This window comes from Marmota monax, unplaced genomic scaffold (genome assembly GCF_021218885.2).
Source record: "Marmota monax isolate L192 unplaced genomic scaffold, Marmota_monax_Labrador192_F-V1.1 WCK01_AAM20220418_F8-fsc00108, whole genome shotgun sequence".
NCBI classification, from domain to species: Eukaryota; Metazoa; Chordata; class Mammalia; order Rodentia; family Sciuridae; genus Marmota; species Marmota monax.
Window position 1 is genome coordinate 1,873,883 of NW_026694593.1, and position 17,107 is coordinate 1,890,989.

The window sequence follows — 17,107 nt, forward strand, 5'->3', positions numbered from 1 at the left end:
CACCCATGCCACAGGGGTCACCTCAGACCCTCTGACTTTCTCCATCAATGCTCCATTGTGTCTGTCTGGCTTGGCATCCCCAGTGCAGGTGGCAGGGACCCGCCCCCGTGGGCCTTGGGAGGGCTCTGGCTCCACGGGGCTCACAGAACTCGAAGGAGACGGAGGATGGGGAGCAGCAACAGCAGCAAGAGACAGAGGGGGCTGGGAGCATGTCCCCCTCGCCACCCTGATGTGCCACTCTCTCCAGGGCTGCCAACGGGATGGGCTGACTCCGACTCTGTAAGGAGGGGGGTGGCACTGATGCGTCGGCCCACTTGTTCAGCCGCCTCTCTTCTGACCTTCCCATTACCTGTTCACTAGAGTCTTCCAAACCAGTCGCTGCACCCCAGTGAGCCACTCACCACCTCATCCTTCCTAATCCCAACATCCAAGTGTCCCCCAAATAAGACAACCAGTAGTCTCTCCACCTTCCAAGTCTCCTCCACTAAAGACAACCGGTCCAGCTACGGCCTTGCCCAGGAGACCCCATTCCCACAGCCCAGCTTAGAGAGGGGTACAGCAGGGCTGGGCTGTGGCTCAGTGGTAGAGCACTGTCCCACATGCATGAGGCCCTCGATCCTCAGCACCACATAAATAAATAAAATAAAGGTATTGTGTGCCCATCTACGTACGACTAAAAAAAAAGTCTTAAAAAAAGGGGTGCAGCAGAAGCTCCCACAGGGCTAAACATGGGGGGAAAAGTCACAATTTGAAGCTGGACCTGGATCCCTGAGAGCCTGATGCTCCTAGATTCTCCCCCCTCCACCCTCCTCGCCCGAAGGTTGCTCCCCACCCCCGCGCCCACTTACTGCCCTCCTTGCAGCACACAGACACCTGGAGCCTCAAGCACTGGCCAGGACTTTCGGGAGTTGGCACGGCTGGGGGGAAATTGGAGGAAAGGAGTTAGCACGGGGAATCGCCCTTCCCATGCCCTAGGCTGCTGTCGACCCTCCTGCCTCCCTCTCTCCTGTCCCAGGAAACCTTTCACTGACATTGGTGCAAACTCAGGTGGCAGCCCCACCCATGCCATTTTGCGTTTCCCTAGCACCCCCTTCTTTCCTGGCTCCTCTAAATCTCTCCTCTTTGCTACAGATGCACTCTATCCCCCTACTCAGTCCTGGGCAGCAGCAAAGGCAGGGAGTCCTAGGCCTTTCCCCAGCTTTCCCAATGGGTGCGCGGCGTGCCCCTGGTCACTCACAGATGTAGTAGTAAGTCTCTCCAGGCTGGAACTCGAAGCCCAAGGAGAAGGGTGTGAAGCGCTGAATCTTCTCTGAGAACCGAACAGGGCCAAAGGGAGCAAAGGGCAGTGAGCACTTCCAGCGCTGGAAGGCGTTCGTCCCCTCTGCGCGGCAGGCCTTATAGCCAGGCCAGTCCACCATGTACAAAGCAAAGGTCTCGGGGCCCTCCGGGGGCCCTGGGCTTTCATAGTGTGGGCAGAAGATGTCTAGGTAATCGTTGAGACCCAGCTCCACCACAGCGTCTCCTCGAAGCAGCCTGTGGGCACAGGGTGGCATGGGCTGAGGGTGATGGCTCAGCACAACTTGGGGTGTGAAGGTCAGGGTGTACCTCCTCAAAGGTCCCTTCCAGCCTCTCTCCCACCCACTGGAGATGGAGGAGCATGGGAGGCCTGAGTGCCCCAGAGTGGTAAATCTTGCCAAAGAGTGCAAGGGACAGCTGGGCTCATCCATCCACAGTTCAGAGAGGTTAAGAGATCTCAGCGCCCACAGCACATGGCTTCTTTATGTGGGGGGGAGCCAGCCACTAGCCCCACCTTTCAGGGTGGAGCTGCCACCCCCCTCTCTAGCCCTGATGCCCTTCCTGCAGCCTGGCACCATGTCTTGCTTGGTAAGTGTTAGGTGGACGGAGTCTATGAAGATGCTGAGGTGGGCGTGGGGTGCTGGGGCAGCAGGTACGGGCACACAGCGCAGGTACAGACAGGGCTGAAGGTGGGCAACATGAGGACCCTTAGTCCCTTTAGACCCCAGCCCAATGGTAAAAGGAATGTCGTGATAAGAAGAGCGAGGAGAAGGTATGAGGTGCCTCAATTTTCTTTTTTTGACCAGGACAAGGAAGTACCAGGCATGTAGAGAAGCCCCCTAGACAAACCACCCCATTTTCAGCCTTCTCCAGACCCCCTTCCTCACCTCTTAGGAGCTGCCTGAGGGAGCTAATAGAGGTGGGAAGGCTGGACAGGCCACCCTCCAACAGAACCAAATACTGAATCAACCACGCCCCCGACCCCTACACACAGAGAAACTTGATTTATGAAAGGCCTCCAAGAGTCGCTCAATGGGTGGTCCAAAGACCACCTGCGTTAAGAGGTCCAATTAGAAAGGAAGATTCCTGCCAGGAACAGTGACCCAGGCTTGTAATCCCATTGACTCGGGAGGCTGAGGCAGGAGGATCACAAGTGGGGCCAGTTTAGCAAGACCCTGTCTCAAAACAAAAATTTACAAAAGGGCTGGGAGTGTGACTCAGTGGTAGAGTACCCCTGGATTCACTCTCCAGGACAGTGATAGGGGACATTCCTGAGCTCAACCTACTAGAACGTAAGTTGAGCAAGGACAAGGTCTTTGCATGCTTTGTTCTGTCCCATCTCCAGTGCCTGGCAAAGTGCCTTGCACAAGGGCGGCTCAGTGAATATTTGAGGATTGCACAAATGAGCCCTGAAAGCTCAGGGGTGGGGGCTAGAACATAAAATTTTAACAGGTCCTCAAGTGGTTCCCAGGTACTGTTCTGGAACAGAGATAGAGGAATTCATTCTGAGGACAATAGCCTTTATCACTTGTTACTAGTATTGTAGTGATTTTAACCCTGCCCTCTCTTGGACCTGAGCACTCCCAGAGCACAGGGTCTTCGTTTTTTTCATTGAGCTAATCCCCAGCAACCTAGTACAGGTCCAGCACACAGTATGTGCTTATTAAATGTTAGTGAATAAATAAACAGTCACAGATTGTCTGAAGTAGAAAATCAGAAAGGAAGACAGATGGGGAAGGCAGAGAGGCAGGGAGAATTGGGGAGGATGGAAACAGCAAAAAATACCAAGGTTCAAAGAAAGACAGCTCAGGAGAGAGAAAGAAATAATCGCTTGTATCTGTACAGCTTGAACCATTTTTCACATGCATGACCTCAGTTAGCCAGCCTGACTTCCCAGGGTACTAGGTATTATTAGCCCATTTTGCAGGTGACATAACTGAGGTTAGGGAGGTCAAACAACCTGCCCAAAGGTGATTAAGCTAGTAGGGCAGGGTCGAGACAGGACAGAAACAGGACAGATAAATGATCCAGATGGAAGGAGAGATACTGAATGAGATCAGGAGCCAGAGAAAGCCAGAGGGGAGGCCCAGAGAGCCTGAGAGTAACCCATGCTCTTGCATAAGAGTAAAGCCCCCCTCCCTCATTCTCGGTCCACCGCAGCTCAGGCAGGCCAGAGGCTGGGGATCACGAAAGAAGCGAGGGGGGCGGGGCCCGGAATACAGGCCGAGGACCCCCAGCTCCACGCTCCCAGGCTCCACTGACCTCGGCCAGGGTTGGGGTCCTGCGCCCGCCCCCCAACACGCGCGGGAGGGGGGAGACCCAGGGCGCGCCTTGCCCCTCCCCCCACCCCCTCCCCCGCCGGCTCAAACAAAGGAGCCCCGGCGCGCCGCCGGGCTTAGGCGGCGCCGCGCAAAGAGCGAGTGGCGGGCGCGCGCCTGGCCCGGGAGCGCGCGGGCCCGACTCGGCTTTCGCCTGGTTCGGCCCGGCTACCTGGGGTTACTGGAGTTCCAGTAGATGGGGTGGCGGAGGCTGGAGGCCCCCCGCAGAGGGGAGCCGAGGAGCGCGGCCCAGAGGACAGTCCGCAGCAGGGGCAGCAGCCGCATCGCCCCCAGGGTCCGGTCTGGTCGGGTCCGGCGGGTCCCGGCCCGCTTCGCAGTCTGAGCGAGAAAGGTACAAAGTGGAGAGGGGGGGTTGTGGAAAGGGGGGGTGGTGCGGAGACTCCCGGGCCACGCCCCCGGGTAACTTTCCACCAATGAAAACCTGTCTCCGCCTCTGCGCTCGGAGCCAACTTTGGTTAACCCTTTGTGCACCGTGTCGCGCGCCAGGTTAGCCAAAGGTTCTACTGAGGCCGCGCCGCACTGCCACCGGGCGAGAAGGAGGTGGCACTTAAAAACTCCACTAAGAATGTTTAAGGGGAAGTCTTGTCTTTCTTGTCTCGTTAGTATGAGTTAGAAAGCCTTATTAGAAACTTGGGAGACTGGGCGCGGTGGCCGGCACCTGTAGTCCTAGCTCCTGCAGAGGAGGCTCGCTGGAGCCCTGGGATTTGAGGCAGCCTAGGCAGTTTAGCAAGACCCGGTCTAAAGAGAGAAGGAAGGAAGGAAGGAAGGAAGGAAGGAAGGAAGGAAGGAAGTTTGGGAGATTTTAAACGAGCGAGCATACATCCTTCACCCAGTTGGGGAAAGTGAGGCACGAGCAGGGATCCACCAAGTCTGTCCAGCCACCTTCATGTTCAGCCACCCCCTTTTCTCAGCACATCTAGGACCACTGACACGAGAAGGGACAAAGAGCCTTCTCTGGGACACACCTGTCCCCACAGAACCTTAGGGGGTGTGCTAGATGCCCACTTTGGGGTTGGCGCTTGTCCCTTTCCGTCCCACACCCTCGTTCTGGGCAGGGGGCCCACGCGGCCCCATCCCGAGGACGAAGTGATGAAGTGGTTGCGGCCTGTACAAAGCACCTTTGTTCCCGAGCCCTCAGGTGGGGGCGGGGGAGGGGCGGGAGGCAGGTGCGCGGCCTTGGGATCGTGGGAGCCGCCGCCCGCTCCGCCCCGGCTCCGGGCGCTGAGAATACCAGTTAGAGTCACTTTTCCCAGCCACTGGTGGAGGGTGGGGACGTGGTCCCACAGCTTGGCTGGGTTGTAGATCGACAGCGTCTCCGGGGACCGGGCAGCATAGGATGCGAGGACTGGGAGATTAGGGGTGGCAACGGGCAAACAACTCCCTGTGGTACAGGATCACGCTGAGAGTCACCCCAGACTGGGCAGAAACAAGTCGGGAGCATCCGCGGGACACCGGCTGGTAGACCAAGGCTGGGACTCCCGCCCGGCCCAGCAAGCCCTGGTCTGAGGAGGCAGCGTCTCCTGGCGGCCAGACCTGGAAACGCAGGAGGGGCGACCGGCTTCCGAGAAGGCACCCTGAGACACGCGATCAAGATCTCTCTTTATTGCAGCAGAACAGAGACAGGCTGGGTGCACCTCCCTCAGCCCCATCCAGCCCCAGTCCCCCACTAGCCCCCGGCTGCAGCTATACCGGCGAGTCATCAGAGTGCTGCTTCACAGCGCCTGACGGTCTTGCTTCCCTAAGACTGGGCATTACAGTGTCCACGCTCCGGCTTCTTCAGTCATTGTGGGGGACTCCAACAGGGTTCCGCTTCTTTAAGTCCTAAATCCGAATTGGAGGCAGCGCGACCTCAGGAGAGGTCAGAGGTAGAGCGAGGATGCTGCTGGAGGCGGTGGTGCTGGCCTGGAATTGGGGAGAAAAAAAGGTCACCCCCTTTCCCAGATCATTCTCCTTGTCCACCCATCGTCAGCAACCCCCTCCTCACCTACCTGGAGGGGACCACTGAAGGCATGATTCCAGCCCCTGGGCCAGGCAAGTCACCCGAAGGGCGCCTGCCCTGGGGGTCAGCAGGCAGTGGCTTCCTTGGGGGTGGGGGCTTGGTAGGCCCCTGAGACTGAGAGAGGGAAGGCATGAGCTGGCTTGGTGCGCGTCGTGTTGCCCACCCCCATCGCACTGGTGCTGGGGAACACCAGCTTGGGGGCAGCACCAGAAATCACCCTTGTCTCCAAACAAACCTGTCACCATTAAAGGAGCCACGGGGACATGTGCCCTCAGGCACAGAGGGGGGCATCTCGCCACGGCCACCACCGCCACGGCAACCAGCACCACAGCCCTAGGTGGGGGAAGAGGCTGTGCCCTTCTCTCCCCCCACTGTTACCTTCGGGCGCCTCACCACTGGGTCAGCGGGCAGAGGGCGGGTGGGGGGATTGGGTCGGTCAGCCAGCTCAGCCTGGACAGAGAGAGGGGCAGTGGCTAAGTACAGCCAGGGGCAGTGGGCATGCACAAGTTCCCCAGAGGAGTTCAGAAAAACATGCACAGGCAGCCGGGGGCAGGGGAGAACGGGGCATGCAGAGGGCTTGGGTGCATGCCAGCAGATACATGCTTCAGCCTGAGGAAGGTGTGAGTCAGCCAGGGAATCCCTGACTGACTGCAGTCCTGCCACTCACCACCAGATGGTGGTAGAAACCAAGGCAGGAGGCTCACCCTTTGCGGCTTCTGGGGCTCAGCCTTGGAAGGCCGAGTGGTGACACCTTGGTCACCTAATGGAGAGCACCACTGGCAGGGAGCAGGGATGAGCACTGCAGTTGGGCACCAAGCCTCCCACCTGTTCTGGGCCAGAGCGGGGCCCGGCCCAGATTTACCTGGAGTCTCTTGGGCACAGGGTCAGGCGGCAGCGGCCTGGAGGGGGGGGCCGGAAAGCCGAGAGCACTAACCTGCTGAGAGGCCAGAGGAGTGACAGGCACAGAGTGGGGAGGAGGGGCAGAAAGACAGATGAGGGCAGAGAGGGTTAGTGTCCAGGCGGGGGCAGCCAGGGCCCCAGGGGCATGGGAGCTGGCATGCAGTTATTCAGCTGCATGCAGAGGGGTGACGAGTGGTGAAGTGGGCATGCAGGTCACCTCCACACACATATTCCTGTCGTCAGAGCCAGAGGGCTCAGACCAGAGGCACTCACCAGCCCTTCTACACAGGTGACTGGGGCTTGTCAGCTCCTGGCACACTGAAGGCCCTTCTGGGCACCATCCCCCTTGTGCCCTACAGCGGTCACTGTGAGGGGCTTCAACAGATTCACCTTTCAAAGCCACCAGCTTGGCCAGCTGAGAGAGCTCAGCGGAGCCCCCTCTAGGTGACAGCGCTCCCCACTCCAGGCTTACGCTGCTCTCGGCTGGCAGCCAGGTGAGGGCAGATGGGAAGGCCGGCCTGACTCTTGACTCTGGGCAACGCTAGCCTTTCCCTGGGTCTAGACCCTTGGAAGCTCTGTCTCCCGACATCAGCCACTTTGCCCAAGCTGGACGCCAGGCAAGGCCGGCCCCTCTTCCTGGGGCATCCAGGACTCACCTTAGTGCCCGGCAACACCTGGGCCCTCTGGGGGGGTCCTGGCCGTTCAGGGGGACTGGATTGGGCTGCCCTGAGCATGAGGAAAGGCAGAGGGGAGAGGACCCCATCTCAGACCCTGTTGGCCACCCATCAGCCACCCCGGGGGAGGTTGACCCTTTGTAGCCCTTTTGGAGAGCAGCTTTGTGTGGGGGAGAAGTTGGTCAGCCTGAGGGAGGGACCCCTTACCCTGCCCTGGAGCCCTGGGAGAAATGGTCCCAGCACCCCAGCTGTCCCACAGGGGGTACAGCTGTGAGGTGAAGAGTTATAGGGTGCATGTAGGGAAGGTGGTGATCAGCAAGTTCAGGGACTGGGGCTCAGAAGCAGGGGCAGGTGCCCAGGTAGGGCAGGCTTCAGAAATCTCCCCGGCTGAAGGACGTGGCTAGCAGGGAAGCGAGGCTTGTACCTGTATTGGCAGCTGGATCCCTTGAGCTGGCAAAGTCGCTGGCGCAGGCGGGCACGGTGCCAGTAACTGGCACCAAGCAGCACTAGGAGCAGCAACAGCAGGAGGCTGAGGAGCAGCCCCGTGGTCAGGGAGCTGGTTGCTGTGGGGGGAGGTGGGGTTTAGATGTAGGAGGCCGAGGGCCCTATCAGGAGGGAGCAGAGCCAGGGAGTGGAGAGAAGAGGTCAGAGAAGGCGGAGGGGCCAGGCGGAGGGCACTGGAAGGGACGAGCCACTCTGCCCTCCCACTTGCCCCCCCCCAAGCTACCTCGGAGCTGTGTGGTGCAGTCCGGGGCTGCCCAGCCCTCCTCGCAGTGGCAGTGCCTGTTGCTGTCACAGACCTAGAAGTACAGGGTGAGCGATGACGGGCTCTGCGCTCTGGGACCACTTCCCTGCCTTCAGCTTTTCAAGATCTCAGACTCCCAACTGGAAGGTGTGCTGGGGATGATGGGAAGAGAGAGCCGCGCCCAGGAGAGGGAATCTTTATCCATGGCAGAGGAAATTGGGTCAAATGAACACTGTGGGGCATGTTCAGTATGCTAGGCACTGTGCTGGAGGCTTGCATATGTATCAGGCCGGGTAACAGTGCCCAGGAATTGTGCGTGATTACTATGCCTACTGATTTATTTATTTGGTACCGGGGAAAGAACTCAGGGGCACTCAACTACTGAGCCACATCCCCAGCCCTTTTTCGTATTTGATTTAGAGACAGGGTCTCACTGAATTGCTTAGCACCTCGCCGTTGCTGAGGTTGGCTTTGAACTTGCGATCCTCCTGTCTTAGTCTCCCAAGCCTTTGCGATTATAGGCATGTGCCACCACGCCTGGCTTATTATGCCTATTTGATGAATGGGAAATTGAGTTCAGAGAGGTCAATAACCTGCCCCAGTCACAAAGCTAGGAAGTGGCAGAGCAAAGATTGGAACCCAAGTAAATCATTCCTGTCCCCCGTTTTTTTGAGAGAGAGAGAGACAGAGAGTGTGTGTGTGTGTGTGTGTGTGTGTGTGTTGGTCCTGGGGATCAAACCCAGGGCTACTCTACCATTAGCTACATGCCAGTCCTTTTATTTTTTATTTTGAGACAGGGTTTCACTAAGTTGCTGAGGCTATCCTCAAACTTGTGATTCTCCTGACTCAGCCTCCCAAGTTGCTGGCCACAGCTGTGTGCCACTGTGCCCAGCAAAGATGTCTGTTTCCAGAGCCCTCATTCTCCCCCCGTGGAGGCTCCCTTCTCCCCTTTAGCCAGCTTACTCCATGTCCATGGCATCTGCTTCGACACTCTTGTGCTCCTAGGAGATCCACAGGCTGGCATCGGTGGTCTAGACACACCTGCCCCAGAGGTGGAGAAGAGCAAAGATCACATTTCTCACAAAGCCTGATGAGGCCTGGGCCCAGCCAGGCTGAGGCCAACACCTTCTTTTACAAATGGAGAAACTGAGGCTCGGTATAAAGACAAGACTTGCTCAACCCACAGTAAGAATGTGATTTCTGTGCAGTCGGTGCCTTTTACACTGGTGGACAGTGAATCCCAGACACTGCTTGTCCCTTCCGACCTGATCTTGCCCACCCAGGCTGCTCACCAGGCCAGGGCCACAGGCTGTGCCCGGCAGAGTCAGGAGGGGTTGGGCCACGTCGTTGCCCAGGTCCAGGTGTACCCAGCTGCAGTTCAGTTGTGTCCCGTTGGCCTCCAGCGTCTCCCAGCGCAGCTCTTGGGCTAAGCCCAGGAGAGGCTGCGTCCTGCCCCCCTGGCACTGAAGCTGCCCACAAACGGCATCTCTGAGGGTGGGAGAAAGGCAAGCCGGGTCAGGGAGTGGGGCGAAGGCGCCCACAAACCCAGAGGAGGGGCCGGGTTTCCCCACTTACCGAGAGGTGCAGGGTATGTAGCTGCCATTGGCGCTTCGGCCACAGCTCCCATAAACGTTGCCCCGAGTATTGGCTGTTTGGAGGCAAAGTGGCGCGGCGGGCTGGGCCCCAGGTCCCCAGAGTGACTGGCACTGCTGGGCATAGGAGGCACAGCGCCCGTGGACACATACAGCCTCCCCACCAGCACAGGGCTCGCCGTCCCCCAGGCTGATGTCAGGGGGGCACTGAGAGCTGTCTCCTGGGCAGAACTCGGGCAAGTCACAGTCTCCTCTGCTAGGACGGCACTGCCAGCCGGCGGGGCGCAGCTGTGGAGGGCGGGTGAGCATCAGTGCAACTGGACAAATCCAGCCAGGCCTGGGGATCAGAAGGACCCTTTTACCTGCCCCCTGCAGGTGAGCTCTGGGTAGCCAGTCTATACCTGGCAGTTCTTTTATTTTTTAGTACTGGAGATTTAACCCAGAGTGCTTTACCACCGAGCCACATCCCCAGCCCTTTTTATGTCTTATTTGGAGTCGGGGCCTAAGTTGCAGAGGCTGACTTTGAACTCGTGATCCTCCTGCCTGAGCCTCCCGAGTGGCTGGGACTGTAGGCATGTGCCACTGTGTCCAGGTTACCTGGCAGTTCTGACAACAGAGCCCGTCAGATGCACACTGTGCCCCTGACCTCAGCTGGCAGGTGAAGTAATCACAACAGGGATCTGTGCAGTCCTGGGTGAGGGTACAGAGGGGACCAAGCATCACAGCAGGCTGAGCCTGAGAGCCTACCCCCAACATCTCCCAGACAGCACACCCAGCAGCCTGCCCAAACCACAAGCAGGAGAGCTACAAGCCCGCGACCCATGGCCTGTCCCTGCAGACAGGGAAGCCCCTTCAGAACCATAGAGGAACTCAGAAGGCGGGGAGAGGGCTAAGGAGCCAGGGCGAGGGCGCAGAAGTGAGTGGGCAAGGCTTTGGGTGAGGGGCTCACATCCGGGAAGCCGCAGTCACACTGCTCGCCAGGGTCCACAAACATATTTCCGCAGAAGGGGGCCATAGGGGGCAGGCTGGGCAGCCGTTCAAAGAGGCAGCTGCCCATCCCCTGCAGGAGGGCTTTCTCCAGGGCCTGCCGGCTGCAGTTGCTGAAGTTCAGGCCTGGCAGGAAGCTGGGGCGGGCAAGGAAGGTTGGGGCGGAGGACCCTCCCGGCCTCCCCCTCCCCCTCCCCCTCCGCATCCTGTGGCCACTCACTCGGTGGAGGCCTCCATGATGCAGCTCTTTGCTGGGGCTGGACCTGGACAGGGGCAGCTGCTCCCAGGTGAATCGTGGTCCAGGCCCAGGCTGTGGCCCAACTCATGGGCTATCGAGGAGGCAACTCCCAGGATGCTTATGGAGTGGTCCTGCCAGTGGGAAGGGAGCACCCCAGGTCCAGCCCTAGCCTGGCTCCCACACAGTGCCCAGCCCACCCTGACTGCTCCTGTTCTCGCTGCATGGGCCTCTTGGGCACTCAGTGGGCATGGTCCCCCTCCTTAATTCTTCTGAAGTTCAGGCATGGGAGACCGGAAACTGGGGTTCAGCTCTGCCCCCCTGGAGGTCACCTCTGTTCTTTGGGGCTCAGCAACCCCTTGGCCTTCTCCCTAGAAATGGGAAGACCTCATAGGTGTGGGCTGCACCTTGAAGTACTGGCCACAGGTGAGGGGCTGCTTTCCTGACAAGCAGAGGCCACTTCAGGTACCTTCATCCTCCATGACTTTGAGGTTGGCCAACTTTGTAGGGGGGGTCTCAGTGAATAATGGTTCATTATTATTTCAGTGAAAAATGGTTCCATATTTGGGAAAAACTAAATTGGGAAAGGAGAAGAGACTTGCAAATAACTCACCATGTTCACACCTCCTGAGAAGTCGGGAGAACAGATGGAGTTCTGAATGGCCATGCCCACCATGGGCCCAGAGAAAGAAATATCACTGTGGAACCAAGAGGTCAAGGGTCAGAGGCGATGCCAGGCACGGTGGCGCACGCCTGCCATCCCAACGGCTCAGGAGGCTGAGACAGGAGGGTCGCGAGTTCAAAGCCTGCCTCAGCAACAGCAAGGCATTAAGCAACTCAGTGAGACCCTGTCTCTAAATAAATACAAAATAGGGCCGGGGATGTGGCTCCGTGGTCGAGTGCCCCTGAATTCAATCCCCAGTACCCATCCACCCCTCCCAAAAAAGTAGGTCAGAGACAGAAACCATGGGGGTCAGAGCTGCAGGACCTGAGGTATCAAGTTGAAAGGGTGTGACTTTGGCCAGGTACAGACTGAGCATGAGGGCTTACGTCACTAGTTGGGCACTGTCATGGGGCAGTCGAGGCAGCAAGTCTGTCCGGCGCCAGTGGAGGAAGTTTTCTAGAGTGACAGCTGGGTTTGGGCTCATCTCTATCAGGTCGTGCTGGGTCCAGGCCTCCAGGCCCACCAGTACCACCCGAACATTCAGGGGCTGGAAGAACTGGAGAAGAACTGAGGCTCACAGGAGGTTTGCCACCGTCGGGGGCTGGGGGCTCCTGGCCAGCCCTGGACTCACCATGTCCAGCAGGAGGGCCACATCCAGTGTGCGGTTCAGCAGGCGCTGGAAGTCGGGATACCTCCTGACCTGTGGCCACGAGAAATTACCGTGAAAGGCGGCAGGGTGGCTGGAAGGCAGGGGAGACCGCAGAGGCCGGCAGGCTCACCTCTGAATGGTCGGCCACGATCACCAGCTCGACAATCTTGGTCTCTGTTACCACGTCCCGCTTGTGCTGTGGACAGAAAGGAGGGTGCCTCGGGTCAATCTACCGGTAGCCCCAGGGCCAACTAAGCTATGTCCACTCCCACCCTGTGGTTCCACTGAAGAGGGCAAAGAACCCCGGAGAGCCACAGAGGACAGAGACTTGCCCAAGGTGGACCAAGAAGTCGATTAGGAAGATGGGAGTACAGCCCTGCTTTTGTAGCTCTAAACTCAGTGCTTTAAAAAAAAAAAATTATTAAAAAACAAATAAATATTAGCCAGATGCAGTAGCATATACCTGTAATCCCAGCTACTCAGGAGACTGAGGCAGGAGGATTGCAAGTTCAAGGTCAGCCTCAGCAACTTAGCAAGGCCCTAAGCAATTTAGGGAGACCCTGTATCTAAATAAAAGCCAAAAAGGATTGGGGATGTGGCTCAGTGGTAAAGTGTCCCTGGGCTCAACCCCCAGTACCACATAAATACATACATGCTGGCACTATAAATGCTATAAATACTGACTGTGTGGTAATACCATTTGCCAAGCATGGTGCTAAGCTAAACATATATATGGAGATGGATGATAGATTCATTTCATCTTCACAACAACCCTATAAAGCAAACATGTCAGGACCTGTTTTATGTTTTATTGCTGTCTGGTTGGTAACTGTGTATTTTCTATACCCAAGTGAGAGCTCTCTGTAAATGGAATCGTAAGACGAGTGGGGAGTTTGAGTTGAACACCTGCTTCTGGATCCTGGTGAGACCATTTCTTAGTGGGGGCCTTGGGCCATCACCTAACCCCTCTGAACCAGTTTCCTCCTTTACAGTAGAGCTCTTGCTACCTCGGAAAGTTGCTGGGAAGAGTAAGTGAAGCACTGTTCACAAAGTGCCTGGCATGTGCAAAGGGCTCCATCAGTAGAGCTGCCTGGAACAGAACTCTAGGGGCTGGGGTCAGCACTGAAGATACCCGAAGCCCAAGCCCTCTGCCATTCCTCCTTACCCGGTGAATGTGGCGTTGTCCCAGGGGGTGCCCTGGTGGAGCCTGCGTGGGCACAGGGGCATTCCGGCTCAAGGAACAGATGTGGCCTGGCAAGCGAAGGTCTTGGATCCGGGAGATAATGGGAGGACCCTGAATGTCCCCAGGCCCCAGCTCCAAGACATAACTTCTCTCTGGGGACAGGACCACCAAGCCCCTAAGAAATGAAACAGAAGTGAGAGAAACTTTCAGCTCCAGGCCTGGTGTCCTTCTTTCCTGTCAGGGACTCCAGCCACGGTACCTGAGCCCGGAGCAGGCGCACATGGAGACCCAGGAGCTGGTATGGCCTTGTACTCTGCCCTGATAGCAGCAGTTCTCCTGCAGCAGAGACATATCAGTGCCACTCTCAGGGAGGATAGCACGGAACACAGAGGTCTTGACTTATTAACCAAGATGTCCAGGCTGCCACCCCCCGGTGCTCCCCCCCTCCCTCATCCAGGCCAGAAACAGGGCACAGGAGGACCTGACTCACCAGAGTATGTCCCTCACTGACTACCTGAGTGCCATCTGGCTGATACCATGCCAGGGTTGGGCGACCTGGGACTAAATCCCTGTGGAGTGAAGAAAAATCATGGCAGTGTCCAAGGTGACTCACAGGATGGTACAGTGACAAGCGGAGGCCTAAGGCAGTAGAGTGGGGACTGGAGGGCCAGGCAGTGTCCCCAACTCCCACCTTCCCTGAGGGAGCAGAGTATAGGGGTTGGCCCCCTGATTCTGTCAGGGTATCTGGATTCCACTCTAGTTTGTTTGTTTGTTTTGGTACCAGGGATCAAACCCAGGACACTTAACTCCTGAGCCACATCCCCAGCCCTTTTTTATATTTTTAATTAGAGACAGGGTCTTACTGAGTTGCTTAGGGTCTCGATAAGTTGCTGAGGCTGGTTTTGAACTTGCAATCCTCCTGCCACTGCCTCCCGAACTTCTGGGATTATAGGCATGTACCACTGTTGTCAGTCCCAATCTAGTTTTTGACACACACTAGCTGCATGACCTTAGGCAAGTTGTTGTTATTATTATTGTTGTTGTTGTTGTTATTATTATTATTATTTACCAGGGATTGAACTCAGGGACACTTAACCACTGAGCCATATCTCCAGCCCTTTTTTATATTTTATTTAGAGATAGGGTTACACTGAGTTGCTTAGCGCCTTGCTAAGTTGCTGAGGCTCACTTTGAACTCGTGATCCTCCTGCTTCAGCTTCCTGAGCCGCTGGGATTACAGGCTTGTGCCACCATGCCCAGCTTAGGCAAGTTATTTAATCTCTCTGTGCTTTGACTTCCTCATATGTAAAATGAGGACAATACAAGGTGGTTTTGAGGACCCATGAGTGCAGACACTTAGTGTCTGGCACATGGTAAATGCTGCACAAGTAGTTCCGTGTGATTAGTATCATCCTGCCGGTTTACCTGTTCTGCAGCAGCTCCAGGATGTAACTGTCACCGTCCAGCTCCACTTTGATCCTCATGGCCTTAGACAGACCCGTCTGTGGGTACCAGAAAACATGTCATCTTCTTAGCCCTTCCCATGACGCCTACCATCTCTAGCCAGAAAACCTCAAGCCCTCAGGAGAGCACCAATGATTAGGTCACTGGTGGGGGGATCCCCAGGGAGGGACCAGGAAGCCCTGCCTGGCCTGGGGCATTGTTCTGGGGGGTTGTGTGGGGAGGTCAAGGAAGGTATCTAAGACGCCCCTTCTCGGCTTCCTGCCCAGAGAGGAAGCATCACAGAGGACCCAGCACAGGCCTCAGCCCTTCCTCTGACTCAGCTTTAGAATGGGGGGGGGTGTGTGTGAAGCCCTTACCCTTTCCAAATCCCCCCACTGAGAAAACTGACAACATGAGACAAAATAAGCAAGTTTGGCTTCAGAAATTCCCTCAGGAGACGGTTGCATTGGGTGGAGCTGAGGCAGACAGATGTGCATAGAGGGAAAAAGGAGATAAGTGAAGCCAGGTGTTGGGGTGTGGTGGGGGAGGGAGTGGGACCTGCAGTGGACCTGCTACAATGAGGTCACTTACTGGCTCCTCAGCCAAGCTTTGGTCCTGAGACACCTGATGATGCTGGGGTCGGATGGGGTGTATGTTTGTTAGAGGATGCTCACCTGAAACACCTCTGCTAGGCCAATAGGGACCTTGTCCTGAAGGATCTGGGGCTGCGAGGGCCCACTCCCGGCCCTCTCTGGTCTGGCCTGCTGTTCCTCCATGAAACCTGCAGGGTTTCCCAGGAGAGGGCTGAGGGGGTCCTTACCCAGACCCACCAGCTCCCAGCACATCAAGGCCCTCTGCATCCAAAGGGCTCTTGCACTGCACACCAGAACTTAAAGGAAAATAGTGGGGGGGAGGGCGCCTCCTCTCCAGATGAGCGCTTGCCACCCACCAACCCATACACCAGTCCCAGAGAAAGAAGTTCAGCCTGTCCAGCCTGTGGCCCCTCCTTGTCCCCCTCTGGCCAATCCCAGGTTCTCCCAGGGACCCTCCCCTGTTCCCACTCCTTCCCCTACCCCCGCCACACACCACCGCCGTCCAGAACGCCCTCTTTGGACTAGGCGAAGCCTTGTGGCAGGATGCCCACTCGCCCTCCCCTTCCTTCACATTGGCAATGTCGGGAACGCCCATTTCTGGGTGAGCAGTGCAAACACCCTCGCCTCCCTGAACACCCCTCATGTCCAGTCTGACACACCCGCTCCCCACAGCCTCCGCTTCCTCCCGCAGCATCCCCCCTCCCCATGGCCCTCTGTCCTCCGGACACTCCACCCCCGCCTGCCCTCTCGGCCCCCGGCCCAAGACAGCAGTGGGAAGTGAAAGTTCCAAGGAGGAGTTGGTGTCCAGCCTCTTTCCTGGCCAGTGCTCCCCTCTCCTGGCTCCTCCCGGCCCCTCCCGCTCAGACAGGCTTCTGGTGGCAACAGCACCAGGGTGACGGGTGCCTGAAGCCCAGGCCTGGGATGAGGGGCTGGTAAGGATCCTCTTTACTAAACCCCACGCACCGTGCCCATCCGTCAGCCTGGCACTGGGTGGAACTGTCAGCTAGGCCCCAGAAGAGCGAAGACGTCAGTCCTGGGGAGGAGCGACCCTTTTCCATGATCCCGAGGGGGCACTGGGAGGGCCCCTCGGTGCCTGTATCTGAGTCTGAAAGTGTTCATCGGGACATCGCCAAGGACGACCGGGCGGGGGACCCCAGCATCACTCCTCCTCTCTGCCCTCCATCGCCAAGTCACGGGGCCCTAGGCCGGGGACAGCCAACCAGGCAGGCCGCCCTCGGGCTGGTCTCTGCGGCTGACCCTAGCACTCGGAAGCCTCCAGATTTCCCTGAACCTCTTCCCCGTCCGCCCCTCGACCTATTCCTGGTGGAGGACTCACCTATATTTGGGAGCGGCCAGGAAGGCAGAGGGCTGCCTGCGCCCAGGAGCCCCAGGGCCCAGAGCAGCGCCAGCCGCATGGCAGCGGCGCCCCGGGCCGGGCGAGGGCAGCAGGTGCGGGACCGCGCGCGGAGAGACCGCGGCGGCCGGGTCTGCTTGCTGCGCCCACACGAGCCGCACGGCCACCAGGCCCCGCCTCGCCCCCTCCCTCCCGGCCGCGAGCCAGGCTCCGCCCGAGGCCCCGCCCTCCGCGAGGCCCCGCCCCCGTCTCGCGGGGTCCCACAGAAGCCGGGCCCCGCCCCCAGCGGCGGCTCCGCCCCCGCCGCTCCGCTGAGCCGCAGCTGTGCCGGGAGCGGGGTCTGGCCGGCTCTGCCCTCCCGCGCTCCGGCCGGCGCCCGGCACCCCCTTAGGAGCCTCGCCTCAGGTCCGTGGCCCGGCCCCGTGGGGGTCAAGAGGGTAGCTCTCCCGACTGC

General features: G+C 58.1%; 2 protein-coding genes across 8 annotated transcripts; both read right to left on the reverse strand.

The window, feature by feature from the left end:
* On the reverse strand, nt 1-5,078 carry Efna4 (ephrin A4). The gene is made up of 4 exons (XM_046421849.2): nt 3,787-5,078; nt 1,238-1,533; nt 849-917; nt 1-277 (listed from the first exon to the last, which is right to left on the reverse strand). Exons 1-4 carry the CDS (start codon nt 3,897-3,899, stop codon nt 141-143), a joined length of 615 nt encoding a protein of 204 aa, XP_046277805.1. The 5' UTR covers nt 3,900-5,078; the 3' UTR covers nt 1-140.
* Nucleotides 5,079-5,222: 144 nt separating this feature from the next.
* Adam15 (ADAM metallopeptidase domain 15) lies at nt 5,223-16,807 on the reverse strand. 7 transcript variants are annotated; one of them, XM_046421845.2, is made up of 23 exons: nt 16,636-16,806; nt 15,381-15,487; nt 14,689-14,765; nt 13,754-13,832; nt 13,523-13,599; nt 13,246-13,438; nt 12,211-12,276; nt 12,063-12,131; nt 11,818-11,987; nt 11,381-11,465; nt 10,753-10,901; nt 10,495-10,669; nt 10,143-10,235; nt 9,529-9,833; nt 9,246-9,441; nt 8,917-8,994; nt 7,936-8,008; nt 7,633-7,771; nt 7,191-7,260; nt 6,497-6,568; nt 6,013-6,084; nt 5,624-5,748; nt 5,223-5,537 (listed from the first exon to the last, which is right to left on the reverse strand). In XM_046421845.2, the coding sequence occupies exons 1-23, from the start codon at nt 16,712-16,714 to the stop codon at nt 5,495-5,497; spliced, it is 2,592 nt and encodes an 863-aa protein (XP_046277801.1). In that variant the 5' UTR covers nt 16,715-16,806; the 3' UTR covers nt 5,223-5,494. The 7 variants fall into 7 exon arrangements, 5 of the variants coding, with proteins under 5 accessions (XP_046277801.1, XP_046277800.1, XP_058427916.1 ...); XM_046421844.2 differs by having other exon boundaries at nt 6,497-6,571; XM_058571933.1 differs by lacking the exon at nt 6,013-6,084.
* Between the last annotated feature and the right edge of the window lie 300 nt (nt 16,808-17,107).